At 43.4% G+C, this 27,856-nt stretch overlaps 1 protein-coding gene across 2 annotated transcripts; it reads left to right on the forward strand.

Moving 5' to 3' along the window:
- The first annotated feature begins 1,696 nt into the window (after positions 1-1,696).
- Positions 1,697-27,585, forward strand: NMD3 (NMD3 ribosome export adaptor). 2 transcript variants are annotated; one of them, XM_081190379.1, is made up of 17 exons: positions 1,914-2,206; positions 2,821-2,868; positions 4,040-4,129; positions 6,553-6,687; positions 8,308-8,404; positions 10,247-10,327; positions 11,424-11,552; positions 12,000-12,090; positions 12,584-12,662; positions 13,136-13,232; positions 15,759-15,876; positions 16,124-16,269; positions 17,203-17,315; positions 18,979-19,051; positions 21,877-21,983; positions 25,670-25,740; positions 27,249-27,585. In XM_081190379.1, the coding sequence occupies exons 3-17, from the start codon at positions 4,086-4,088 to the stop codon at positions 27,380-27,382; spliced, it is 1,515 nt and encodes a 504-aa protein (XP_081046505.1). In that variant the 5' UTR covers positions 1,914-2,206; positions 2,821-2,868; positions 4,040-4,085; the 3' UTR covers positions 27,383-27,585. The 2 variants fall into 2 exon arrangements, with proteins under 2 accessions (XP_081046504.1, XP_081046505.1); XM_081190378.1 differs by lacking the exons at positions 1,914-2,206; positions 2,821-2,868 and adding an exon at positions 1,697-1,806.
- Positions 27,586-27,856: the final 271 nt, after the last annotated feature.

Genomic DNA, 27,856 nt, shown 5'->3' on the forward strand with positions numbered 1-27,856 from the left:
AAGTGGTGCTTCAGGTTAAGAACAGTTTCAGGTTAAGTACGGACCTCCAGAAAGAATTAAGTACCGTATTTTTTGCACCATAACACTTTTTTCCTCCTAGAAAGTAAGGGGAAATGTCTGTGCGTGTTATGGAGGGAATGCCTACGGGTGGCATGCCTACGGATTTTCCTCCTCTAAAAACTACGTGCATGTTATGGTCGGGTGCGTGTTATAGAGCGAAAAATACGGTACTTAACCCGAGGTACCACTGTACCTGCTTTAGTTTAGACACAGCATTTCTGCCATCTGCTGGGCACCTTCAGAACCACAATTTCATTCAAGCCATCAAAGCAATTGTGCCTGACAAAGGACGGACAAAGCCGATTCCTGCTTTTAAGCCATAGCCTGGGTATAACAGTGGGGTTTGTTTGTTTTTTGCCAAGGCTGCAGTCAATATTGTAGACCTGTTTTAAGAGTGAAAATTCCAAATCTGTGGCCAAAGCACCAGGCCTGTTGGTAGACCAGCTCTGTTACAAAGATGTACCTGCAAACATGAAACCATGGTGACATGGTTGAAAATCATGTATAACAAGAAAGGGTAGCAAAATTCATGCTTAAAAGATGGTCTGACAGTTGGTACCAGAGGAGAAATGGGACAGAGGAGAAATACACCATGATGGATTTTTGAACTCTTGCTTCTTTGTTTGAATGAAGGGTGGAAGAGAAATATAACAAATCTTTAAAAGTGAGTCACCAACATGAAAAGTTTGGAAAGGTCTGTTCTAACCCTCCAGAGCGGATTTGGGGAAGGTGTGGGGCAGGGGAAGAGGTGAAGGCCCCACTGCCCTGGCAGGAGCCCTTGTGATGCCTTCCACTTGCTGAATCTGGCCACTTGAAATTAATTGGCCTAAATTACTTGTGGAAATCAGTGACCACAAGTAAATTAGGCCCATTAATTTTGATGAGTCTGAGTAAAAAATTTAGATGGGAATTCCACAACAACAACAACCCAAGCAGATGGACAAGGTATAAATAAAATTATTATTATTATTATTATTATTATTATTATTATTATACACGGATGCCAACAATTTTACTGCTTATATTGCATATTTACAAAATAGATATCCCATGCACATATCTGTTTTGTTATTTATTGCTATTTAACGGAAAGTTTTATAACGACTGCTCTTTCTACTGTTGCCTTTCTTTGTATTTTCGGGTTTTATTTATTTATTTATTTATTATTAATGATCTTGCTGTGTTTTATGCAAACCCGCTGAGGGATTTTTGCCCTCAACGATATATTAATCGATATATTAAAATGCTACTCATGAGGAATGATGGTGACACTTTCGTTGCTCTTTTAAAACAAAATTCTTATTGGAAGTGAAGAACGGAAAGGAAAGCGACGCCTGCTCTGCCGAGATGCAATCTCCCTGTTACAACGAGTCAAGCTTATGAAGCCAGCGTTAAAAAAAAGAAAAGAAAAAGGGACCCCTGCGCATCTGCAGAGTGCACTTCGCCCATGCCTCTGTCTCTATCCCTCCCCCCCCCCTCCCGCCTCCATCTGAGCAACGGGGCTTGCTTAGCACACCCGACCGAGAGCAACCCTACGCCTCCGGTTCTCAACTGAACCTGCGGGGGGAGGGGAAAAACATGCTTTCCTTACCTCTAAGTCGCCACTCACATGGCGACTTCCCGTCCCCCCCCCCTCGGCGTTCTTTTCCCAAAGTTCTCGCGAGAGCTGTGCGTTCTCTCTCTCTATCGCTCCACTTCCAGGACGTTGGAACGCGAGGCGTAGACCTGACCGTGAAGCGAAAGAAAGTAAGTGGCGAGGGGGAAACAGAGCGCGAGTCGCTTTGTGGGGCCTCTGCGTTTGGCAGGGGAGGAGAGGAACGCGCGGGGCGGGGCGGGGGGAGGTTGTTTCGGCGCGCGCAAAACGACCGTTGGCGCCCTCAGCTGCGCTGGGCCCAACCGCCACGTGCCGCCTCGGCTGCTCTTTCCCCTCCTCCTCCTCCTCCTCCTCTTCTTAATTTAACCGCTGGCCCGAAGTGCTACATCACCTCTCCACCCGTGGCTGAATATCGCTGTCGCCATCCTCTGCCTCCGAAGCTGTGGAGTTTGCCGCGTTGCCATGTGGGCAAGAGTGCCTCTGAGCGGGTGCAGATCGCTGCTGCTGCTGCTGCCGCCAAGGGACCCCGCGACCTTTGCCCTACCTAGAGCGGGAATCCTAGAATCATAGAGTTGGAAGAGACCACAAGGGCCATCGAGTCCAACCCCCTGCCAAGCAGGAAACACCATCAGAGCACTCCTGACATATGGTTGTCAAGCCTCTGCTTAAAGACCTCCAAAGTAGGAGACTCCACCATACTCCTTGGCAGCAAATTCCACTGTCGAACAGCTCTCACTGTCAGGAAGTTCTTCCTAATGTTTAGGTGGAATCTTCTTTCTTGTAGTTTGGATCCATTGCTCCGTGTCCGCTTCTCTGGAGCAGCAGAAAACAACCTTTCTCCCTCCTCTATGTGACATCCTTTTATATATTTGAACATGGCTATCATATCACCCCTTAACCTCCTCTTCTCCAGGCTAAACATGCCCAGCTCCCTTAGCTGTTCCTCATAAGGCATCGTTTCCAGGCCTTTGACCATTTTGGTTGCCCTCCTCTGGACACGTTCCAGTTTGTCAGTGTCCTTCTTGAATTGTGGTGCCCAGAACTGGACACAGTACTCCAGGTGAGGTCTGACCAGAGCAGAATACAGTGGCACTATTACTTCCCTTGATCTAGATGCTATACTCCTATTGATGCAGCCCAGAATTGCATTGGCTTTTTTAGCTGCCGGAAGGCGACGACAGGCTGCCATAGAACGTGGCTTTATCACTAAAATGGTTGATTGGTGGATTTGTTTTTGAAATGATCGTCTAAGTAAAAAGATTTATTTTAAGGAAATAAATCTCGTTTGAGTAGGCTCGAAAGAGGCATCTGTTTTTCGTTATCTTTCATTACAGTACTGTGTTTTGTCCCCCCCCCCCCCACGTGTTTCTTTGACCTTACAGCCATGGGCATAGCCCAAGGGAGCAGTTGCCCCCCCCCCAAATCAATAAAAAACACTTAACTAACTGAGGTGCTGCCCCCCATAACAAAGGCCTGCCCCCACCCAACACAAATGCTGGCTATGCCCTTGCTTACAGCCAGTCAGAGAGTCCCTGCTTTCCTGGATGCCAAATGTGTATTGCAAGTCACTTTGGGTTGCCGTGGAAGTGACTAGCCAATTTAATTAATAATAAGAAGAATGTTAATAGTGTATTAGACAGGCAATTTGTTGCTGTACGCAGTCAGCTCAATGTCCCCTCATGCCAGCACTGATGGCCTTAACAGCTTTGGGACCCCACATGTCCACATCATACTTTTAAAGCACATTTGTACCATTGTAAAAAGCTATGGCTTCCTCCAAAGAATCCAGAGAAGTGTGGTTTATCCATCACAGAACTACTGTTTCCAGCATCGTTAATAAACTACAGTTCTCTGGATTCTTCGGGAGCAGCCAGTGGCAAAGTGGTAGAAAGCTGCTTTATTATTATTATTATTATTAATACTTTTATTTTGTTTTAAACAAATACATATAAATATAGGCAACCAAAATTACAAAAGAAAATTCCTTAATAATAATAATAATAATAATAATAATGAAAAAAACTACAAAATATATCAAAGTACATGGCATAAAACATAAGCCACTATGGAAAAGAAAAGGAAAAAGAAAAAAGGAAGATGAGCCAAAACATGATGATCTTGACAATAGAAAGCTGCTTTAAATGTATGGTATGGGTGTGACCTAACATATGTCACCACCCTACCCCATTTTCTTTAGTACTTTAGTACCTCAGTATTTGAGCTTCATCAGTATCAAAAACATAAGAATATCCCACCCACATAGATAACTGGTTGACGACAATGAGAACAAGATGTTTAAATGTTTGGCTTTTTGATCTGATCCAGTTGGGTTCTTCTTACGTTAGACACTCTGTAAGACCCTAACCTGTGCTCTCACCTCACTAGGTGCTAATGCGTGTCTCATTCTTGGGAAACACGTGTGAAGCTAGAGATGGAATACATGAAAGAGCCTGCAACGGTCAGCCAGGGAAACATGTAAGTAACATACTGTCTTTGACAGCCATACAGGAAGGAGTGTTGTCCTTCATATGAATATATGTGCGGGAGAGTCACTATAGTGTAGTGGTTAGTAGGCCTGGGTGATACTGTATTGGCCCGAATACAAGCCGCATCTTTAAAATTGGAGGGGAGGGAGAGAAAATACCCAAATATAAGGCGCTCCATTCCTCGCTGCTCCTGGCTGCATACGTGGGGGTGGGGTGGGGAGCGACTTTTCCCTTTCCTCGCTCTCTCCCTTCCTGGCCTTAGGGGAAAGGACAAGGGACTACACACGGGGCGGGTGCCACTTTGCCGCGCTCTGCCCTATGCTCCTGGCTGCATACGGTAAGGTCGCTAATATAAGTCACACTTTAACTTTTCACAGTTGGAATTTAGGGAAAAAGTGACGCTTATATTCAGGCCAATACAGTATATTGATATACCCGGATCGGTATGAGGAGCAGACTGCAGTGTCGGCTTCACTCAGTGGTGTATCGCCACCGTTCCTTCCCCCAGCGGCACTGCTAGCAGAGGGATTCAAGAGCAGTGGCAGTTTCACCAGCGATATACCACTGAGTGAAACTGCCATTGCACTCTGCCCTCATACGATGCAGAGGAAGAAACAAGCTGAATCAGTGAGGCTGGGGAATGGGAACCTTCCCAATCCCCAGCTGACCTGTGCCAAGCAGCCCTGGCGTTCCTGGCCCTTGCGTGTGAGCGGGGAAGTGTTGGGGCTGTCTCAGCTGGGGAGGGGGAATCTTCCTCTCTCCCCCCCCCCCAGCTAAGCTGCGCAAACAAGCTGTGTTGTCCCAGCTCACAAGTGCCTGCGTAAAACCGCCTCATTTCCCGAGGTGAGAGCTGGGGCAATTTCACCAGGTGCCTCGTGGGCAGAGGCGAATGCCACTTGTTTTTTCAGCATCGCGGCATATCGCCAAACTGTGATGTTTGGCTGGTGAAACACCATGATGTTGAAAAGCTGATATCGCCCAGCCCTAGTGGTTAGAGTGTTGGACTAGAACCTGGGAACCAGGGTTCAGATCCCAACTCAGCAATGAAGCTCACTAGGTGACCTTGGACCAGTCATTCACTCTCAGCTAAACCTACCTCACTATTGTGAGAATAGATTGGGGGAGCTCTGTATGATACCTGGGAGGTAAGGTGGGATATAAATGAATAAGTTGCTTGTTTGAAATCAGTTGATATCTCCTTATATGTGGAGGACTAAGGCAGAGCTGGAAGTCCCCCCCCCCCCGGTGTATTTGCTTTCCACTATGCAAGAATTTGCCATGGAGGGCTACTTTGTAAGAAGCAGTTCTCCCCATACATGTCCTCCTGTTATTTATACTCTCAGATGTGTTGGAATATCAAAGCATTAGAAATTAGTAGTGCTAGAAACAAATAGTCATTTTGCCTACTTGTTCATGGGTCAGAACCTACCGTATTTTTCGCCCTATAGGACGCACCGTCCCATAAGGCGCACCTAGTTTTTTGGGGGGGGGAAATAAAGGGGGGGAAATTATTTTCCCCCAGGCGCGGGGCTGAGGCGGCCCGATCTTCCCCCGACCCCAGCCCCCAAACAGGCAGCTCTCTGCAAGCCGTGGGAGCCCAGCGCTGGCTCCCACTGCTTGCGGAGAGGTCCGCGAAGCCTGGACGCGCTGATCTCAGCACGCTCAGGCTTCGGGATGCCGGCAACTCTCCCCAAGCAGCGGGAGCGTTCCCGCTGCTGGAGGAGAGGTCCGCGAAGCCTGGACGCGCTGAGATCAGCGCGCGCAGGCTTCGGCATGGAGGCAATTCTCCCCAAGCAGCAGGAGCGTTCCCGCTGCTTGAGGAGAGGTCCGCGAAGCCTGGACGCGCTGATCTCAGTGCGCGCAGGCTTCGGGATGCCGGCAACTCTCCCCAAGCAGCAGGAGCGTTCCCGCTGCTTGAGGAGAGGTCTGCGAAGCCTGGAGAGCGAGAGGGGTCGGTGCGCACCTACCGCTCTCGCTCTCCAGGCTTCAGCGAAAGCCTGCATTTGCCCCATAGGACGCACACACATTTCCCCTTCATTTTTGGAGGGGAAAAAGTGCGTCCTATAGGGCGAAAAATACGGAACTTTGTCAGGTGCATCTACAAAGTGCTTCATAATTGAATTGTGAAATGCAAGAACAGACCTGACTCTCAGATTATTAGTAATATTTGCATCAAAGCACTTGAATGAGCTCTATTCTTACCTTGTTCATCCTCAAAACAAGATTGTTGTTACACCGATCTAGCCAACAAGGCAACTGAGAACTATTTACTGAAGGCCATCCATTGAGTTGCCTCAGTAGCATTTGAACTCTGGTCTCATATGTTTGAATTATAACGCTATCCAGGGAATAATCATGACTTTGTCTTTTGTGCATTTCGTTTTCAATGGTCATTTTCTTCCTTCCTTCTAGCTTGTGCTGCCAGTGTGGCATTGCAATTCCACCCAATCCAGCCAACATGTGTGTAGCATGTTTACGGACTCAAGTGGACATAACTGAAGGAATTCCTAAGCAAGTCATTGTTCATTTCTGCAAACAATGTGGAAGGTACCAACTGTTTTCTCAGTCTTAAGGGCATTGACATAACATAACTTTCCTGAGTGCTTATATAAACATTTTAAAAAGTAAAACTAGATGCGTAGATCCAGAAAAAAATGCCATAATCCACAGTCAAGCAAAACCTTTTTTTAGGCTAAGGAAAAAAATGCAAAATAGTGTGCAAAGGCCTTGAGTCTGCTTGTGGCCAGAGTCCTTAAGCAGAATAGGCAGGTATTCAAAAACGATTGTTCTGCATGTTTCGGTAGATAAAAGGTTTCGCCAAGGGTTTTGGAAGCATCAGCTTAACAATGGCTGGTTTCCTCTCTCTAGAAATACAAAAATTGTCAATTACCATGCCTTCTTTCTGTGGCACACATTGCAGAGACAGATAGTAGTGGGGAAAGAAGCACTTCATAATCACCACAACATCAATTGTCACAACATCATTAGGGATTTTCAGAGCATAGTTGCTGAACATAGAAATGTCAGAACTCCAACTTTTTTGGGGGGGGGCACGTAGCTACCTGCATACTTTCCAAGAAATATGGAATATACTTTGTGGAAGGTGTGGGTAGACAGATGGAGAGTCTTCTGAAACAGAGTGCTTTGTTCTTTTGTTGCATGATGTGAGACAGTCTCATCTTTTTAAAATTTATTGTATGGTGTCACCAGTCAGGTGCAATCCACCAGAAACTTCTTTTGCATAAGGGCAGTTAAAGCGAATAGGACTGCTGCATTGACTATAAATCATTGCTGTTCATGCCAAGATATTACATTTTATTTAAAGAAGCAGCTGTCTGACATAAGGACATTAATATAATTACCATACATTAATGTTGAATATCATTATAATGTACTATGGGGGCATTATTGTTTTGGGGGGTATTGTTTTGTAGAGGGGGGTTATTGTTTTGTTCATTATTATGTTATGTATTTCTGTGTTTTTATACTGTAAACCATCACATGGGTCCCCAGATGAAGGATGATGTGTAAATTTTATTACTAAGGCTTGATTTATATTTGAAATTGTTTGCATTTTTCTGCTTTTGTCATGGAGTTTGGCTAGCACAATAAACTTGATGATGATGATGAAATAAATAATACCCTGAGAATGTTGTCTAGAGAATTCAAGAGCTCATATTATATTCACACTGTATAGCATGTTCTTTGAAGGTCAGTTTGTCTTAATTGAGGTAGTTGTTGAGTTTTTATATTCTGTTGTAATGCTCCACAGTTGTTAGTTACCTCCAGCCTCTAATGACATTTTGACTTAAACTTTCCTTATTATTAGTCAAAATTCTAAAACCTTTCACTGTTTACATCTGTTGTGCATGTTGATCAGTTGAGTTAGCAGGTGCATATGTATGCATCATACTTAATCACAACTGCTTTGAACATTTCTGGCTGTAACAGTAAGTGAACCATAAAACTCTGTTTTTGTGCCATTCAATAGAAAACAATGAGTTGTTGAACGATGATGGGGAATTATTTTCAGATCCAGAAGACTAGGAAATTATTTTTGTGGCATTATTAATGTTATGTAGTTAAAATGCTATTTAAATATAGGCACATTGTTGTATATATTTGGTTTGAATCAATTTCATGTATTGCTTTTATTTTCAATTTTAGATACCTTCAACCACCAGGAACTTGGGTTCAGTGTGCCTTGGAATCAAGAGAACTTCTGACATTGTGCCTTAAAAAAATCAAAGCTTCCCTTAGTAAGGTTAGTCTTGTAGCTCTATATTTTTATATGAAATATAAAAGGAGTCTGCTGTATTTCTGTAAACTTCTTTTTGCTTGTGAAAGATGTGACTCTTACGTGGACTTAGCCACTAATAATGAGTTGATTCTCCAAGCAGATGTACTTTGGTTGTACCTTCCAGTTCTATTTTGGGGGCATACAATGATAGTTCCTCAATGGTATGTACTGGGGCATGTTTACCACAAAAGAGCTGTTCCTTGATTCTGTGTTCACAAGTACCTATACCATTATAATCTATACCCATAAGCATCCACAGAAAAATAATGGACTGGGTTATCACTCTTGACCCGTTCTGTTTGTGAGGAAAAAAGCATAATTAAAATTATAAGAAGAACTGAAGAAATACCACTTTCATGATGTGGCTAGACATGGAAGCTGCATGAAATACCTTCATCATTCAACAAGCAGTCTTTTATGAGAGATTGAGAAGCAGAATGGCCGTTGGATCATCTTGAGTAAAAACCCCACTTCTCCCAGTGCTCCTTGTGTCCCAAGCTGTGAAGGACATCAGCAGTAATAGCCTAGGTGACAAAACCCCAACCTGTGAGGGACACGTAAAGTTAGGTGGCTACAACATTGTGGTTTTTTCCCTGAGAGCTGTCGTGCCCAAGAGATTCAGAGCAGAGTAGTAGGAACATGTGGGTGAAATGTTATTTGTAAAAAGATTTATTTACCACGATATTGTAAAACATCAGGGCTACACTATAAGGCACAGCATAAAACTTAAAAAATAGAGATAATGTGATTAAGTTATGAAATATGTTTTCATCCATATTGTCCAAGTCTGAATAGGCATTCAGACAAATGAAATTATGCTGTTATGTAGCTGGCAAAGAGATGGTGATTTATTTAAAGTGCTAATAAGTGTAGGGATATGTTTGATGTAGCAGTTCCATTGGTGTAAGGGTTCCATTGATGTAAGGTAAAGTATTTGCTGCTAACTTATGGGTTCTTGTAGCAGTTGGGTGGGGTATATTCTAAACAGCAGTTTATGGCTCTGTACAGCAGTGTTTCCCAACCTTTTTTGGGCAAAGGCACACTTGTTTGATGAAAAAAATCTCGAGGCACACCACCATTACAGCCCCGTGACGTCAGCGCGCAGCGTCACGCCGGGAGGGACGCACGAAAGTGTAAGTTTCAATTTTTTTACCTCCCCCTTGCCGGGGAACCTCCAAGCTTTGGGGGTGGGGGGGGGAGGAGGCAGCAAAGCGAGGCAGGAAGGAGAGCGCGGCTTGGCTGGGTGAGCTTTGGCAGGGGCAGGGAATGAGAGCCGCGAGGCGGGCGCTGCGGACGGAGGCGCTGCCCGCCGAGCTTGCAGGCAGCCAGGCAGGCAGACGGCGAGAGCCCCGCGCTGGGCGGCCTCTCCTCGCCGCCGCCGCCCCGCCTCTCGCCGCCCGACTCGCCCGCCTCCCTCCAGGCAACATCTCGCGGCACACCAGGCAACATCTCGCGGCACACTAGTGTGCCGCGGAACAGTGGTTGGGAAACACTGCTGTACAGGATTTCACTCCATGAATTTCCAGTTTGTGCATGAAGGTGAGCTGGTGATCAATGCAAAATTCAATAAGCCAGTGGGCAGAAGCAAGCCATGAAGTGGAAGCAGGGATTATTGTCATTATTTGTTGATTAGGAGACATACGTAATAATAAATGGAATATTAAAATGCCATGTATCATTTCCTGTATTTTAATAGTGACATTAGTTGAATGTAGGAGCCCAGACCTATGTGGCACCATTTCTGTTGTTCAGCATTTGTAGAAATATACACTAATGGTAATCACACATGCTCTTTCCTCCTGACAGGTGCGGTTGATCGAAGCAGGATTTGTATGGACTGAACCACATTCCAAAAGACTTAAAGTAAAGCTGACTGTACAAAAAGAGGTGATTAGACTTTGGAGTAACTTTTATAAATCAAAATTATTAGAGAATCCAGGAGTATGTTATAAGGTTATGTTGTGTTAGCTAGAGGAAGTCAAGGATGTTCTTGCTTGTGACTTGCTGAGTTCTGAACAATGTTGCAGCTGTATTATGCCCCATGAAAGTCAATCCCATTAAAATACTAGAATTTGCTTCCATATAAGCATGTATAGAACCAGGCTAGAGGTTTCTGTACATTGAAGGGATCCAGACTTAGGATTGGGAACCGGACAATGATCTTTGTATTCCTTCCACTTGTATTCCTTCCATTTCCATTAGTCAACTTTATAGCACAGTTGTGAGGTCAGTAAGAAAAAATAGCTAGGTAGAAAGCTTGGAGTATTGAGTATTTGGGCTATTAGCTGTATCTCTTTTAATGCCAGTTACTTTTTAATTTTAATTTATTTAAACAATTTATTGACCACTAAACTGCAATCATCTGTAAGCAGTTTACAATGATAAAATATAAAAAAATATGAAAGAATTTCTATACCACCACATTATAAAAGATGGCATAAACTATAGAACATAAAATATCATTTAATTTTTCTAAAATGCATACAATTATTTAGATGACTTTCTAATCAAAAATTAAGTAGTTGCAAAGACCTTTTGCCACAAAAATGTGAACAGATGCTTGAAAGTCAAAAGTGAGGATACCCAGCAAATCTCTGCTTGAAGAGTATTCCATAGCACGGTGTTGGCAACTCTAAATACCTGACTTCTAGTTGAGGCAAGTTGCTCCACCCCTTCATTAAGGTCCAGGCCTTGCAAAGCCTGATTCAGATGTTATAGAGAAATAGAGCTGCATGCCATCAACAGGTTGATGGCACTTTGCTCCAAAACTCCTAATGACCGCTCTCAGTGGCTTTATATAGATGTTAAATAACAATGGGGTCAAATGGTACCCTGTGGAACCCCATAACACAGGTGGCAGGGATTCAAAGAACACTCTCCCGTGTTACTCTTTGGCTTCAACCACACAGGTAGACTGTCAAAGGTTACTCCCCAGAAACAACCTAGTAGAAAACTTAATCTTGCACTTAACTTCCTTCCATAGGTGATCAATGGGGCAGTTCTTCAGCAAGTCTTTATAATAGAGTATGTTGTTCAGTCTCAAATGTGTGATGACTGCCATCGAGTTGAAGCGAAGGACTTCTGGAAAGCAGTGGTACAAATTAGACAGAAGGTATATTTGTGTCATATATACATGCATTTGTGGTTGCCTCGTGTCCTGAACTTGTGTATAAAATATATGACTTTTTAAACTCTGGGTTGTGGGGTATTGTGTTTGTTTCTTAAATATGGTACATGTTTTATATTGTAATCTCCCCTGTGATGCTTCGGTGAAGGATGGTATGGAAATTTTGAATAAGCTACAAAATGCTTCAATGTTTTTGGCAATTATACATATGCCTAGGGCCTAGTATGTTCCACTAAACTTGCTCGAACTTAATACTGAGTAAATACAATATAGTGCTGCATATTTATGTATTCCTGCTTTAGTAATTTCCAGGGTCTTATGATCTGTTTGGACCTTGGGTGAAGTAGCAACCCTGTTGATCAGCCACGTTTTCAGATGCCCTGGGGGCCTTTACATGAAAGTGATGTGTACAAATCTTATTTTTATTCTTAGACTCTACATAAAAAGACTTTCTACTACTTGGAGCAATTGATTTTAAAACATAGGCTTCACCAGAATACTCTTCGGATTAAAGAAATTCATGGTGAGTGATGTTTATGAAGCGACTAAGTTCTTGTAAAAGCAAATATGATATGAAGTACTTGCAGGCGTGAAGGAGAGGCTAGGTTTTTCAAAATAAGAGCTTTGGCATATAATAAATATGATTTGTGTATATAACGTTGGTCACACTTGGAGTACACCTATTGAAATCAGTGGGCTTCATTGCTTTCAATGGTTCTGCAGTGTCTAACAGTAAATATCGCCCATATAATTAATATTTTGCATAGAGATGAAGAGAAGTATATTTATTACTTGGGGCTGCCATGCCTGCTTGTGTTGCTCACCAAGCCACCACCTCATCCAACCTTGCATTCCCTCATAGCTTGTTTGTGATAAGCGTAATATATTGTTAATGAAGAGAGAAGTAGTCTTGGGACTTGCATGAAAATCCATAAAAGCTCTGAAGAATATAGATCCCTATGTTAATATATCAATATGAACCGCCATGAGTTTTAATTCCATATACATGCTTTCAGATGGCCTTGATTTCTACTATGCTTCAAAACAACATGCTCAAAAGATGGTGGACTTTCTTCAGTGCACAGTTCCTTGTAGGTAAGACTGTCTTTAAAGTGTGTGATCCTTTGCATAGCTGCATCATTAATTAAGGTGTTTTAGTTTAGTCCCACTGAAGCTAGTGCATAGAAGTAGTTTCAGTGTTGCTCTGCCTGGATCAGGGAATCTTGTTTATATCACAGAGACAGCAGCGGTGGCAATAGTGCCTTTGCCTCTTGCCTTTTTGTAGGTGCTTGCAACAACTACAATGCTAAACTTTAATTGTCAAGAGAAAGCAGCTTTCTTTTCTGCCTTCAAGATGCTGACCCATCCTGGAACTTCCCCTTTAGGGTCCCTTGTCCCACACACCTCCAGTTTGAGAACTTGGGAGTGGATTGTTAAACATAGCCAAAGATTCTCACTCTTTTTTGTCGTTTGTTTTCACTTTCCTGCCCAGTTTGTTATTGTAGCCATAGAATTTCCTTTTTTTCTTGTTATTTCTGATTTGGATTTGTTTGTTTTTTAAATTTCAGGTCTAAGTCATCCCAGCGTTTGATCTCTCATGACATTCATAGCAATACATATAACTACAAAAGCACATTTTCTGTGGAGATTGTTCCAGTATGCAAGGTATTTTTGACTTGATTCCTAGCCCGTAATCAAGAAGAAACTGTGCTTGGGGGACTTCCTGTTAAATGGATTGATTGCGCTGCCAGTGCTATAGAAGCTATATCTGCTAAGACATATGGCCCATTTTATTCAGTGGGTCTATATAGGATTGTAGCCTAAAACCACAATACTATGAGAAAACAGAAGCTTTCTATTTCAATGCTAGCATGAATTTCAAAGAGCCAGTGTACAGATTTACACATAAATCTTCATCTCTGGTTCAGTGTAGTTTGAAGGGATAACTTTCATGAGTGAGTGAGATGTCATACCTAGAATTTTTCATACCATCCAGTATCCAAACACAACACATAAGGAGTCATCAAGTACTAAACAAGTACCGTAAATTTCGCTCCATAACACGCAGATTTTTCCTCCTAGAAAGTAAGGGGAAATGTCTGTGCGTGTTATGGAGCGAATGCCTACAAATGGCGGGGGAATCTGCTGCAGTCGTGAGCAGTCCGTGGCTCACTTTGAAACAGCAAAGCGGGTGTAAGCGGCTCCTGTCAGCTAGCGGAGCCGGGGAGGAGGGAGAGAAGCAGAGCGGGAGTTGGCTGCTTTAAAACAACCCCTGCTCTCTGTCCCTGCCTGCAGTTTTTTGCTGTCCGATTTTGGATTATGCACTGTAGGGGCTGTGTGTGTGTGTGTGTGCTTGAGCTATCGTTCTCCTCCTCCTGCTTCCCCTTCACTCTCCCAGCGCCCCTGCGACTTTAGAATGGACACTGTGTGTGTCTGTGTGTGTGTGTGTGTGTGTGTGAGGGCTGCTTCTCCCCTTGCTTCCCGTTCACTCTCCCTGCGACTTTAGAATCGACACTCTGTGTGTCTGTGTGTGCGTGAGGGCTGCTTCTCCCCTTGCTTCCCGTTCACTCTCCCTGCGACTTTAGAATCCACACTCTGTGTGTCTGTGTGTGCGTGAGGGCTGCTTCTCCCCTTGCTTCCCGTTCACTCTCCCTGCCACTTTAGAATCCACACTCTGTGTGTGTGTGTGTGTGTGTGTGTGTGTGTGCGTGAGGGCTGCTTCTCCCCTTGCTTCCCGTTCACTCTCCCTGCGACTTTAGAATCCACACTCTGTGTGTCTGTGTGTGCGTGAGGGCTGCTTCTCCCCTTGCTTCCCGTTCACTCTCCCTGCGACTTTAGAATCCACACTCTGTGTGTGTGTGAGGGCTGCTTCTCCCCTTGCTTCCCGTTCACTCTCCCTGCGCCCCTGCGACTTTAGAATCGACACTCTGTGTGTCTCTGTGTGTGTGAGGGCTCCTTCTCCTCTTGCTTCCCGTTCACTCTCTCTGCGCCCCTGCGCTCTCCCTGCGCCCCTGTGACTTTAGAATTGACACTCTGTGTGTCTCTCTGTGTGTGAGGGCTCCTTCTCCTTCTCTTGCTTCCCGTTCACTCTCCCAGCGACCCTGCGACTTCCAGCGCCCTGCGACTTTAGGGCCAGTTCTGTGTGTGTGTGTGTGTGTGTGTGTGTGTGTGTGTGTGTTGACCTCACTGCGCTTGTTGGGGGAAAGTGTTGGTCACAATTTTTCTTGATTTGTCTCAGAGTGGTTACTATCGTGGTTTCCTTGCTGGGGAGGAGGGAGAGACGCAGAGCCTGCTTGTTTTAAAGGAGCAAAGCCGGAGAGGAGCCTCTTCTGCATTATTAGCAGCATCCTTCTCCACACCCCCACGTGTGCTCCTTGTCCCTTGAGTGCTTTTCCTTCCCTCCCCACTTAAAACGTGGTTTCAAAGCACGGATCCACATGGATCCTCAGGATTTTTGCACTGGGTCACCCCAAATTCACCATCAGATCACATAGCATGTCCATGGCTACAGCCTGCACCAAAAAATACACGCACCCACTGTTTCATGGGGCCTCAATGGCGCAAAAACGTGGTTACAAAGCATGGATCCACATGGATCCTCAGGATTTTTGCATTGGGCTACCCCAAACCCACCGTCAGATCACATGTCTGGCCACAGCATGAACCACAAAAATCATACATCCACTGTTTCGCTTAGAATATTTTTTTCTTGTTTTCCTCCTCTAAAAACTACGTGCGTGTTATGGTCAGGTGCGTGTTATAGAGCGAAAAATACGGTATGTGTGAATCCTCTTGAGAATGTTAATTATTGAACTGCAGTAACAGTTTTTCCTCTAGACTGCTGGTACAACACATTGATACGGCAATAAAATGCATATTGAAGTATTTGTTTTTCAATTGGAACTTCTGTGTTCGGGAAAGACTTGGAGAATATGTTCTAAAGATTTCATAGATTAAGAAATTTTACAAGTGAAATGCGCCTGCAGTTCTTACGGTCTGAAATCTTAACTACTAGCTTTTACAGAAATTCAGCTAAAGGATTTAGTTAGTTGCTTGTGGTTTCCTAATCCTCAGACCTCCTTTTAGCATTTTAGTCATTCTAACAGCAGATTTACAATGGGAATTGATGAGCTTTTTGTTTTTGTTTGGTAATTGCTTTGCTTTCTTTCCTTCTTTTCTCTCTCTGTTCAGGACAATGTTGTATGCTTGTCTCCAAAGCTGGCTCAAAGCCTTGGGAATATGAGCCAGATTTGTATTTGCCTCCGAATAACTAGTGCCATTCACCTCATTGATCCTAATACACTGCAGAGTAAGTTTTTTTTTGATATTTTTCATGTTAAAATGTAATTCAGTAATACTAATAGGAATCACACTCCCATCAGAAATTTATATGAGCCTGAGGTTGATGTATTTGAAAAACTAAGCTACAGGCTACTATGATGGCATCAGGTGCATTGAAGAGAATATCAGTCCTATGTGACTTTTCCCGCGCACACAAATCATAATAGTGGCTTACAAGTAACATCTGCATTACTCCTATATTTCTTGTCTTTCAGTTGCTGAAGTGGATGGAAACACTTACTGGCGTCATCCTTTTAACAGCTTGTTCCAGCCAAAGCAGTTGGAGGAATTTATTGTGATGGACATCAGCAGGGCCCATGGGAGAAAACAAGGTGCTGGTGCAGGCATGAAATCCAACAAAGTAAGAATTGTTATTCTCTTATTTGCACCTCTTCTAGAAGCTTGGCCAGATCTTTCTCCCTGCCTTGGAATTGTTTAGCTCTGTCACATGTCATTTGAAAGCTGTCAGACCATTGATCTTTCTAACCTAGTTTGCTAGTCTAACTGGCAGCAACTCTTTCCCATATCTGCATCCTAAGATCCTTTTAACTGGAGAAGCTGAGGATTGACCTTGGGCATTTTGTTTCCTAAGCAGGTGCTCTGCCTTTGAGCGATGTCCCTGAATTATATGTTAGTCTAAGTTCTTGTATTTTTGAATGAGGTGTACTTATTTTGAAAAGGAGTTCTACATTTGAGATGTCACTCCCAAGAAGGTCATGTCCATCTTTGTCCATTTAATATCTCAGGTAGATAAAAATTAAAAGCATTTATGCACATTGGAATACGCCAACTTTTGCTGTGGATAAAGAAGGAAAAATAAGAGAATCCTTTTTAATTATTCTGAATCAATTCTTACTGTACACTTTGTGTATGCAAAGTGCATTAACTATCACAATTCTGCATCAAAGTGTCTCAGACTCCATGTGAAGCAAACTTATCTTTGTAGCGTATAAATCAAGCAAATCTGCATGGTTTTGCTTTATTTTTACGTTACTTAGTCAGCTTTGGTTTGACATGACATGACATGTTTTGCAAAATCAATTTGTAGGTCAGTGTAGCAACCAGCATATACCATTGATACAGGGAATGGCATTTTCATTACATTGCTAGAAAAACCATGCAAGGTTTTTCTAGCAAATATATTTGATACAGACGTCCTTTGGGGGAAATTGGCAGTTTGAGAGGAAATTAAGATGCTGAATTATAAAATGTGAGAGACGGTTTGGTTCAACTCTTAACATATCCAACTTTCGTTTTTAATCATATGTGTTCTTTTCCCTTTGTTATTTTGAAGCATACACTTGCTGAAGCCTGGGTGCAGAAAACATCAGAGTTGAATACCGATACCCAATATTTCTGTCGCACTCACTTGGGGCATCTTCTGAATCCTGGAGATCTTGTGCTTGGGTTTGTAATGCTCTATTCTGCTTCTGGTTGATGTTCAGTTCCATGCTTGCATACCACTTTAGAAGGCTGTAGGACTGTGCCCCTTCAGAACTAATAACTTATAACTGATGCTAATTGGAGCTGGTTTTCTGAAACCTTAAGGTACTCTGAAAGCTGGGAGGTATGAGGGCTACAGGACTGGGCAAGGTAGACACCTCTGAGTTCTCTGCAATATAATGATTATAGGGAAAGTTAATGACAACATTGCATTAAAAGGAAGAGGATACATTTGAGAAGAACTTCCTTTTAATAGCTAATGCAAAATATAATGTGAAGTGGGCAGTATTTACCCTCATGCACCTACTTGATAAAAGGCAGAGTAATTCACAAAGCTGAATCTTTTAAGAGCAATGCTTGTTCAGGGTTGTGTGTAATAGGCTTCTTACTTTAGTCGGAGGCAGGGTTCTACAAACCCATTCCCTAATGGTGAGTTCCTCTCCCTTTCTAGCAAGTGCCTGAGGTCTCTGGATTTTAACAAACCATTTAAAGGACTTCTGTGCATACCCCCAGTAAATGCTAATCCTGGCAATAAATGCTACTGTTATTTTTCTCTTGGAGACCTTCATCAATAGCTTTTGGCCCTGGGCATCATCCTGTTTCTAGGCTTAATAATATTCTTGACACAGAGCAAGCAGAGATGTTCTAGCAACAGGTTCTAATCAGGACAGCAATGGCACCAGTTTAGCCTCAAGGCCATGCTCAGCTCTTCAGCCTTTCTGATGCCAGACCTGTCCTCTTAGAGTGAATTTTTCTTCTTCCATTTCCAGCATATTAGCTGGTGGCCATCCCTTTTACACGCTTCAGGACTCCACAGTTAAAAACATCCCTTTGCAACAACTTTTTAGAGGTGGCATTGTGCCATGCCTTCAGGATTGGGAAAAGTAAAAGAAAACACTGAAGGCTGTAACGTGTCATTCACATGCTGACTCCTTAGATGCCCATAATAAATATTGTCGTATTGCTATTACAGCTGGAAAAGTGGAAAGTGTTATAAATGCCGACAAATCATTTTCACACCAAATGCTCCTCAAACTTTGTTTCTCTCCAGGCTTCTGCCAAAGTCCCATGCAGAATGCAGGGAGATTAAATCCTCATGCAGAGGATTTGAGACAGTGGAAGTGAGGGAGAAGCAGTGCAGAATGGGCTAATGGCAACCATATATAATATATAATATATAAGTAGCAAGTAAGCCAAGCCAAAATGTATGGGGCTCTGATTTGTCACCATTATATCAAAGCCTCTATAACGTATCTCAAACCAAGCTGTTAAATGGATATATTTATATAATTTTAAAACAGAATTAAAATCTTCTCAATGCCAGCCTTAAGACAGCCCAAGTAGGTGGATAATTTGACATTTCCTAAAGGTACAAGGCCTTTGAGTTTTAGCAAGTATCCATTCTTGTTACTGTTTTGATTATTTGTTACATTTTCTGTATGAACATCCTTTGCTTTTCAAAACTTTTCATTCTTTCAACAATCCCGGCAGTGCCTGTTGTTGCTGCTGTTGTTACATTTTCTTTCCCATTCTGCTTTGCTGTTTCTATTAGAAATATTGACATTTCTGAGTTATGTAGAAGTATGATACAGTTAACAAAGAAACCCTTTTCATATTATTATTTTAGATTTGACTTAGTGAACTGCAATCTAAATGATGAATTTGCAAATAAGATGAACCCACATAATGTTCCGGATGTGGTAAGTTTTGGATACTTCTTTCCTTCCTTAAACAAACATTTGGGCACTGATGAACAGTTTTAAGATCATCATGATATAGACCAAGAATCTCAGCATAGGAAATTATATAGTCTTTTATTACCTTTATATGTCTGGGTTTCGTTTCCTGACTGCCTAAGCTTTCTGTCAAGCCTTATGCCCATCCTGCACAACTTGGCTCCCTTTGTCTCCCACTAGTGTCTCTGTGCTTTCTGCCTGTTAGGTCAAGAAAAGTGTCGTTTGATAAAAATCCTCCCCAAATCTTTTGCTTCTGCATAATGTTAGACAATGGAAGCCTTGTCAATTCTGTCTAGGTCATGAAGGTTCACTTCACCATACCTTTCCCAGTATGTATAGTCATTCCAGAAGCAGAAACTGGAGCCTTGGTGGTCCACATACAGCCCGTGCGGCTTGTGTTGCTTAGCCTGCTGTAGTGGCCTTTGGTGTCATTGATACTGCTAAAAATAAAAATCACCCTCCTGCTTTTCCTGAATTTGTACCTTTGTTCATTTATTCTTAGATGCATTATTTAGTCCCGCCAATATATCTCTGGTGTTTTTATACTTTATATTTTTTCTTTATTTTTTTGTCATATGAAAATCTTACCACCACTTTAATGATTGCAAACCTGAATATTCTGGTGGAATACAGTGGTGCCTCGCAAGACGAAATTAATTCGTTCCGCAAGTTTTTTCTTCTTGCGAGTTTTTCGTCTTGCGATGCACAGTTTCCCATAGGAATGCATTGAAAATCAATTAATGCGTTCCTATGGAAACTGCCTTCAGACCAGGTCCGGGGACAGTCTGTCCCCCGACCTCTTCTGAAGGCTGGGGGGGGGACAAGGGCTTTTCTTCCCACCCCCAGCATTTTAAAAAACCCCGGGACATCGGAGGACTTCTCCGCTGTCCGGGGCAATCTTAAAATGCTGGCGGGCGGCATTTTAAAATCGCCCGGGACAGCGGAGGACTTCTCCGCTGTCCGGGGCGATGTAAAAGCCCCTGGGAAGGCAGGCAGGGGGGACAAAGACTTTTGCCCCCCGCCCGCCTTCAGAAGAGGTCCTGGACAGCTTCTCCCCGCCGCCCCTTCCTTCAAAAGAGGTCTGGGGACAGCGGGGAAGACGCGCTGCACTTCCCGCTGTCCCCGGACCTGGGGCTGCGGGGAGAAGATCGCTTCTCCCTGCCGCCCCTTGCTTCAAAAGAGGTCCGGGGACAGCGGGGAAGAAGCGCTGCGCTTCCCGCTGTCCCCGGACCTGGGGCTGCGGGGAGAAGATCGCTTCTCCCCGTCGCCCCTTGCTTCAAAAGAGGTCCGGGGACAGCGGGAAGCGCTTCCCGCTGTCCCCAGACCTGGGGCTGCGGGGAGAAGATCGCTTCTTCCCCGCTGTCCCCGGACCTCTTTTGAAGCAAGGGGCTGCAGGGAGATCGCTTCTCCCCGCTGCCCCTTGCTTCAAAAGAGGTCCGGGGACAGCGGGAAGCGCTTCCCGCTGTCCCCGGACCTGGGGCTGCGGGGATAAGATCGCTTCTCCCCGCCGCCCCTTGCTTCAAAAGAGGTCCGGGGACAGCGGGGAAGACCCGCTGTCCCCGGAGCTTGCGGGGCAAGCTTCGTTTTGCGAAGCAAGCCCATAGGGAAATTCGTCTTGCGAGGCAACTCGAAAACGAAAAAACCTTTCCTTTTGCGAGTTTTTCGTCTCGCGAGGCGTTCGTCTTGCAGGGTACCACTGTAGTTAAGAGTATGAGCAATGAGTTCAGTCTCTGGTTCAAATGTCATTCCACCCATGAATTGACAGTGTGTATAATATGTCACATTCCGTGTCTGTCTTCCTTTCCCAGACATTAACATGGAGGCAGTAATGCTGGCATATCTCACAGTAATATACAATATATATGAAGTACTTTGAGCATTTATGGAAAGCAGTACAAAAATATTTAATAGCTTCCTTCAATATTCGTTCCCCCCACTGCCCCTTGTGGTCAGTTTTAACACTACAGTTCTATAGTTGCTTCAAATACCAATAGGGCCGTCTTTACCCAGGGGTGCAGGGCACCCAGATGCCAAATTCGGGGGGGGGTGCCAAATGTATTTTGGGGGGCACCAAAAAAACCTCAACAACTTTTGAGTTGCCCCCCCTAAAAAAATTGGGGGTGGCTAAACTAAATTTGGGGGGCGGATCTTTGCACCCCAGTGGCGCATATGCTAAAGATGGCCCTGAATACAGTGGTGCCTCGCAAGACGAAATTAATTCGTTCCACAAGTTTTTTCTTCTTGCGAGTTTTTCGTCTTGCGAAGCACGGTTTCCCATAGGAATGCATTGAAAATCAGTCAATGCGTTCCTATGGAGACCGTCCGGGGACGGACCTGTTTTAAAGCAAGGGAAGGGGCAGCGGGGAGAATCGCTTCTCCCCGTTGCCGCCCCTTGGTTCAAAAGGGGTCCGGGGAGAGAGGGGAAGGCGCGCGCGCCTCCCCTCTGTCCCCGGAGATTGCGGGGCTGGCAACAGGGAGAAGCGATCTTCTCCCCGCCGCCCCTTGCTTCAAAAGAGGTCCGGGGACAGCGGGGAAGACGCACTGCGCTTCCCCGCTATCCCCAGAGCTTGCGGGGCAAGCTTCGTTTTGCGAAGCAAGCCCATAGGGAAATGCGTCTTGCGAAGCGGATAAGAAAACGAAAAACTCCTTCGTCTAGCGAGTTTTTCATCTTCCGAGGCGTACCACTGTACCAATTTTCATTTAGGCTTTTTCTTTTAAGGGATCCCTCAGTATTGTTCTGTAAGTGGTATTTCTGACACAGTACCTCGCCTTCCCCTTTCCATTCTTAGGTTTTGATCAAGAAGAGCTATGATCGCACAAAACGTCAGCGTCGCAGGAACTGGAAACTGAAAGAATTAGAAAGAGACAGAGAGGGCATGGATACAGATGATGAAAGGTATGGGGGGGCTGTTCTGTGTTATCTCCCATTTGTTCAACCACCCAGTACATAATTTTGTGAGCAAAATAAGGTGGCAGAGAAAACAACTTGGATTTTATGCATGCTCTTTAGACCAGGGATAGCTAAAGTTGTATTCCCCCGATATTGTTCAGCAAGTAAATTACATACCGCAGAGTTTGAACATTTTAGAAATTTACATCAGTGTTGTTTCAGACTGGAATTGATGTAACGTGTGGTTGAATCTCATGAGTGGTTTTCCCCTCCGGTTGTAAAACAGCTACAACAGACTCCACTTTTGATGTCTTGGGTGAGGGGATATTTAACAATTTCCCTCCCACACAAACCCTGTTTTCCTACAAGTGATTACATTGGTCAACAACAAATTTGTTGTCTGCGTTTTTTCAGTTGATTTAGGACGAATCTGATGCGCTGAGTCCAAAAATCACATTGGTTTTGCTCAATCAGGTCAAGTTTTTGAGCTATGGCCACATGTCGGTTTTTTGTGTTTTTGTTCACATGTACGCTTGTGTGGAGCATTTTAGAAGAAGTTATTGGGGGTAAAATGCCATGTCGAATAATTGTTTTGATTGGAAATGATTATTTTAATGACAAGAAGTATTCAGGTCCGATAGTTCTGGGTGATTATGTCGAAAAGGGATCAGTTTGAAGTCATAAAACCTTGAAATCTTCCATAAATTGGTGCACAAGTTTCATAAGGCTTATTTTGGTATTAAACTTGGTGACCAGGATAAAGCTTGGGCGCCACACATGGTGTGCAAGGCATGCACCGAGACTCTACGTGGGTGGACCAATGGCAAGAGGAGTCTGAACTTTAGAATTCCCATGGTTTGGAGGCAGCCGACAAACCATGTCACTGACTGCTACTTCTGCACTGTTGTTGTGACTGGGATCAACAGAAAGAACCGGAGCAGCCTCAAGTATCCTGATCTTCAATCAGCATGTCATCCTGTAGCCCATTGTGATGAAATTCCAGTGCCTATCTTCAGAGAACTTCCTGACATTAGTGATGAAGATGCCTCCAGTGTTGAAGGACATGAAGAAGAAGAAGTGGTTCTTGAAGATGATGCTCCACATCCATTTTCCCAAAAGGAGTTGAATGATCTAGTTCGCGACCTCAGCTTGTCAAAGGACTCTGCCGAACTGTTGGCATCCAGATTGAAGGGAAAAAACCTCCTCTGACAGTGCTTGCATCACCTTCTTCCGCAACAGGCATCAAGAGTACCTCTGTTTTTTCTCGGAAGAAAAGGACTTGGTGTACTGTGCAGATATTGCGCAGCTTCTGCTCAAGCTTGGAGTGCCACAGTACGAACCCAAAGATTGGAGACTGTTCATTGACAGCAGCAAGCGATCACTGAAATGTGTTCTGCTAAACAACGGCAACCAGTTTGCTTCTATACCCCTGGCTCACTCGAGTACACTGAAGGAGAACTATGAAGCGGTGAAGTATGTGCTGGAGAAAATTGGTTATGATCAGCATAAGTGGTTTGTTTGTGTTGACCTGAAGATGGTGAATTTTTTGTTGGGACAACAGTCTGGCTTCACCAAGTACCCATGTTTTCTGTGCATGTGGGATAGTAGGGACTCAGCATTACACGAAGAGGGACTGGCCTGTGCGGGAGGAATTGGTGCTTTGCAAAGAAAGGAACGTCATCAACGACCCTCTGGTGGACAGAGACAGAATACTCTTCCCACCGCTGCACATCAAGCTCGGCTTAATCAAGCAGTTCACCAAGGCTCTGGACAAGAATGGTGACTGCTTCACTTGTGCCAGGCTTTTCCAGGATTGACCATGGAGAAGTTGAAAGCTGGCATCTTTGACGGTCCTCAGATCCGTCAGCTCATTAGAGTTCCAGAGTTCGGAAACTCAATGAACGAAGTGGAACTGGAAACTCAATGAACGAAGTGGAACTGGAAGCGTGGAAGGCATTTGTTCTGGTAGTGAAGAACTTTCTGGGCAACAATAATAATAATAATAATTTATTATTTATACCTCGCCCATCTGGCTGGGTTTCCCCAGCCACTCTGGGCGGCTTCCAAAAGAATATTAAAATACTATGATACATCAAACATTAAAAGCTTCCCTAAACAGGGCTGCCTTCAGATGTCTTCTAAAAGTCTGGTAGTTGTTGTTCTCTTTGACATCTGGTCGGAGGGCGTTCCACAGGGAGGGCGCCACTACCGAGAAGGCCCTCTGCCTGGTTCCCTGTAACTTAGCTTCTCGCAGTGAGGGAACCGCCAGAAGGCCCTCGGTGCTGGACCTCAGTGTCCGGGTAGAACGATGGAGGTGGAGACGCTCCTTCAGGTATACTGGACCGAGGCCGTTTAGGGCTTTAAAGGTCAGCACCAACACTTTGAATTGTGCTCGGAAACGTACTGGGAGCCAGAAACTACGCAGAACTTGTCAACAACATGCTGACTGCTTTCAGAAACCTGGGCTGCAACATGAGCGTCAAAATGCACTACCTATTTTCACATGTAGACCGGTTTCCTGAGAAACTGGGTTCTGTGAGTGACGAGCAGGGAGAGAGATTCCATCAGGACATGAAAGAGATGGAGACCAGGTATCAGGGTCGCTGGGACGCAGTCATGATGGCTGACTACTGTTGGACTCTGAAGAGAGACCTCCCTGCCACTGAGCATTCCAGGAGTTCCAAGAAACGGAAGTTCAAGCCCTGAAGTTTGAAAAATGGTGAAGCAACATGCAATTTACGTGTACTTACCTTTATCAATGCCCACCATTCAGTTTACAGTAATCAATGTTTCTATCAGGTAATCAATATATGTTGTTGGAAAAATATTTTTTCTCTCTTAAAAACATATTTAGGATGATATGTGTTGACAAAAATCAGCTGATAATGCCACAAAAATGTAATCGATCTTGTCACAAGATCTGATTTTTTTCAAATCAACATAGCAAAAAAACCTGACCTGATGGAGAGAATCGGATGCCATTTCCTGATTCAGCAGTGCAAAAATACTCAATCATTTGTAGAAATCTAGACAACATTCAAAAAGTAAAAAATTGTTGCCCAGTGTTATTAAAGCACTTTTATACTACCATTTTAGTATGTTTAGGGAAGTTTTTAAATGTTTGATGTTTTATTGTTTTTTTAATATTTTGTTGGAAGCCACCCAGAGTGCCTGGGAAACCCAGCCAGATGGGTGGGATATAAATAATAAATTATTATTATAATACCATTTATACTATTGGAATTCATGGCAGTGTATAACAAAATCAATGCATGATAGTCGAACACGTGAAAAACTGATGGAAGCAGGTGGGGGAAAGAAAGGGCAACCCAGTCAGACGAGTGGGGTACAAATAATCATTATAATAATTATACAGATACCAGTCTTTTTCCACAGTGTGTAAAAGCAGCAGGAGGTGTTTGATGGCAGGGGTCAGACTCTGGAGAGATCCAATCAGGAATCTCCCATGTCACATCTTAGCAATTTATAATTTGAATTTTTCAAACTAATTTTACTTGCTCAGCTTGTGAATGTTCATCTTTCCCACTAGTCAGACATAGTTTATATAGCCTTCAGGCAAAAATATTTAGTTTTCTGTATTCTATTTATAGTTTACGAGTATAATGGTGTAGAATGCACCTAATCCCCAGAAAAAGTAGTAAAATTGCTCACTTTTATTTCAACTTTTATAGACAATACCAGGACTTCCTAGAAGATCTTGAAGAAGATGAGGCTATTAGAAAAAATGTCAATATTTATAAAAGTAAGTTTCCTATGTGAAGTATTTACCTTTTTTGCCGTATTGTAATGCCCAGAAATATTGCCTGTCTATAGTAGTGTCTGGAATTCACAACCAGTGGTGGCTACTCTTAAATTAGTTGTTTTCTAGTTAATATGTGTTCTGTCCACTGTTTCTGTCTATTGTCATGATCTAAGTATCTGGGGCTAAATGCTCCAAGCCAATTTAATAACATTTAGGGGGATGAGAAGCTACGGAAGTACACAATAACTGCCGGCATCTCTTCCTTTCCCAGAGTATGCATTAGACCAGCTTAGGACTGGTACTCATCATCATCTATCTCCCCAGGTTACATCAACTTAAGGAAGCTTTGTCTTGACCATGCCACATGCCCTGGCATACAGGAAAATACTGTGCTCCTGCAAGCATACTTAACCCCCTCCTGGAGGCACAGTTTGTCTGACATTAGTTGCGTATCTGATGAGCTGAAGTTGGCAAACAGGATGAGGAAATTGACCACCTGACCAAGCCCTTAGCAACTTAAGAGTACCCTGGAGGAGCAAATGAAATTAGGGTTCTCTCCCCAGGACCAGGATGCTGTAAGCTTTTAAGGACTTGGGATCCTTTGAAGCTAAAAGGATGTGGGGCAGTAATTAGGGGCAGTCAGAAGGAACTTCGTCTCAACCTAATTATTCCCCGCTCCAAGGAGATCTTAAGCTGTGATGCAGGCAGCAGCCCTAACAGCTTAATGTATCCTTTAAAAATCAAAATAAGAGTAGGGGATATATTCTTGTTGATCCCAGGTCTCCCCACTCCTCTCCAAATCTTTTTGTACACCACAAGGAGGGGGAAGAGAAATATATTTCCCTTTCCCCATTGTTCAGGATAAGGCTTAGATAAGCAGCTCACTTAGTCCCAGACTTCAGTAGTCTTACATTATTTTGCTGATGGAGGGGACAGGGCCCCCCAAATATTTATTTTCTTTGTGGTCTTCCAGTTCGTTCCCTCTAGTGATGAAGTGTATTACCATCCAGAAACCTCTGCGCACTTGGACATCCCTGATATGCAGAATTTATGTTGTATGTTTGTTTGTTTTTTGAATAGAAAGGAATGCAAACTAGGAGACCAAGGGCTGTATGCGTATACTGCCCTCATTCTGCCATGTAACTAGCAACAGCAGGGCAGAGAATAGACACAAGCACTTGGTATGAATCCTAGGTGAAAGGGAAGCAAGTGGTCTGCCGCATGCTCTCTTCAACCTTTTGGGGGAAGGATAATTAGTATTCTCTTCCTAATTAATTATTCTGTTGCTAATTAATCTTGCACTATAATTATCCATCACTCAGGTTTAGACCACAGAGCAGGCATTAAAACTATTGTTGAGGTGCAGGGAGAGAGCAAATATTTTGAAAAGAATTTCCATTGTTTTCTTAAAGAATGGCTAGTTATTTGACAGTTAGCTCAGTTGGTTAGATAAAGTGATTTTTTTTATTTTATCTTTCGAGGTCTTATGTTGCTTTATGGTTTTATAGATGCGGTCATTCCTGTAGAAAGTGACACAGATGATGAGGGTATTCCCCGGATCAGCCTTGCTGAAATGTTGGAAGATCTTCAGATATCTCAAGATGCTACTGGCGGAGAAGGCGCTGATATGTTGACAGAATAAGCTAATAGGTCTTGTTAATGTGAATATTTTTCTTCCTTAAGGAAAACTAGTTATTACAGGAACCTATTATAGGCATTCACAGACTTGATGTACAAAATTATAATCACAGTAAATTTTGAACAACAGTTCAACAATAAATCATGCTGGAAAGTGTCATTAATGGCTAATAAATGCATTGGGATATATACTAAACCTGAACGGCATTCAGACTGTGTGATTATAATTATTTTTACTTGTGTCTAAATTTGTATAGGTATGCAAATACAAAGATAGTTCCAAAGCCATGTCACTCACTGAATTTGTTTATGCTTTGGCAATCTGTAATCTGCACCTGGGATCTCTGGTGTGTTTATGTGTATTGCAGGGCTGCTCCCAGTAACGTCAAAAACTGTTCTAATCTACTTTAAACTACCATTTAGTTAGAAATACAAATCTTACATTCAGTTGCTATATGAAGCTGCAGGAAATGAAGAA

The sequence above is a fragment of the Podarcis bocagei genome (genome assembly GCF_964188305.1).
Source record: "Podarcis bocagei genome assembly, chromosome: 4".
Lineage (NCBI taxonomy): Eukaryota > Metazoa > Chordata > Lepidosauria > Squamata > Lacertidae > Podarcis > Podarcis bocagei.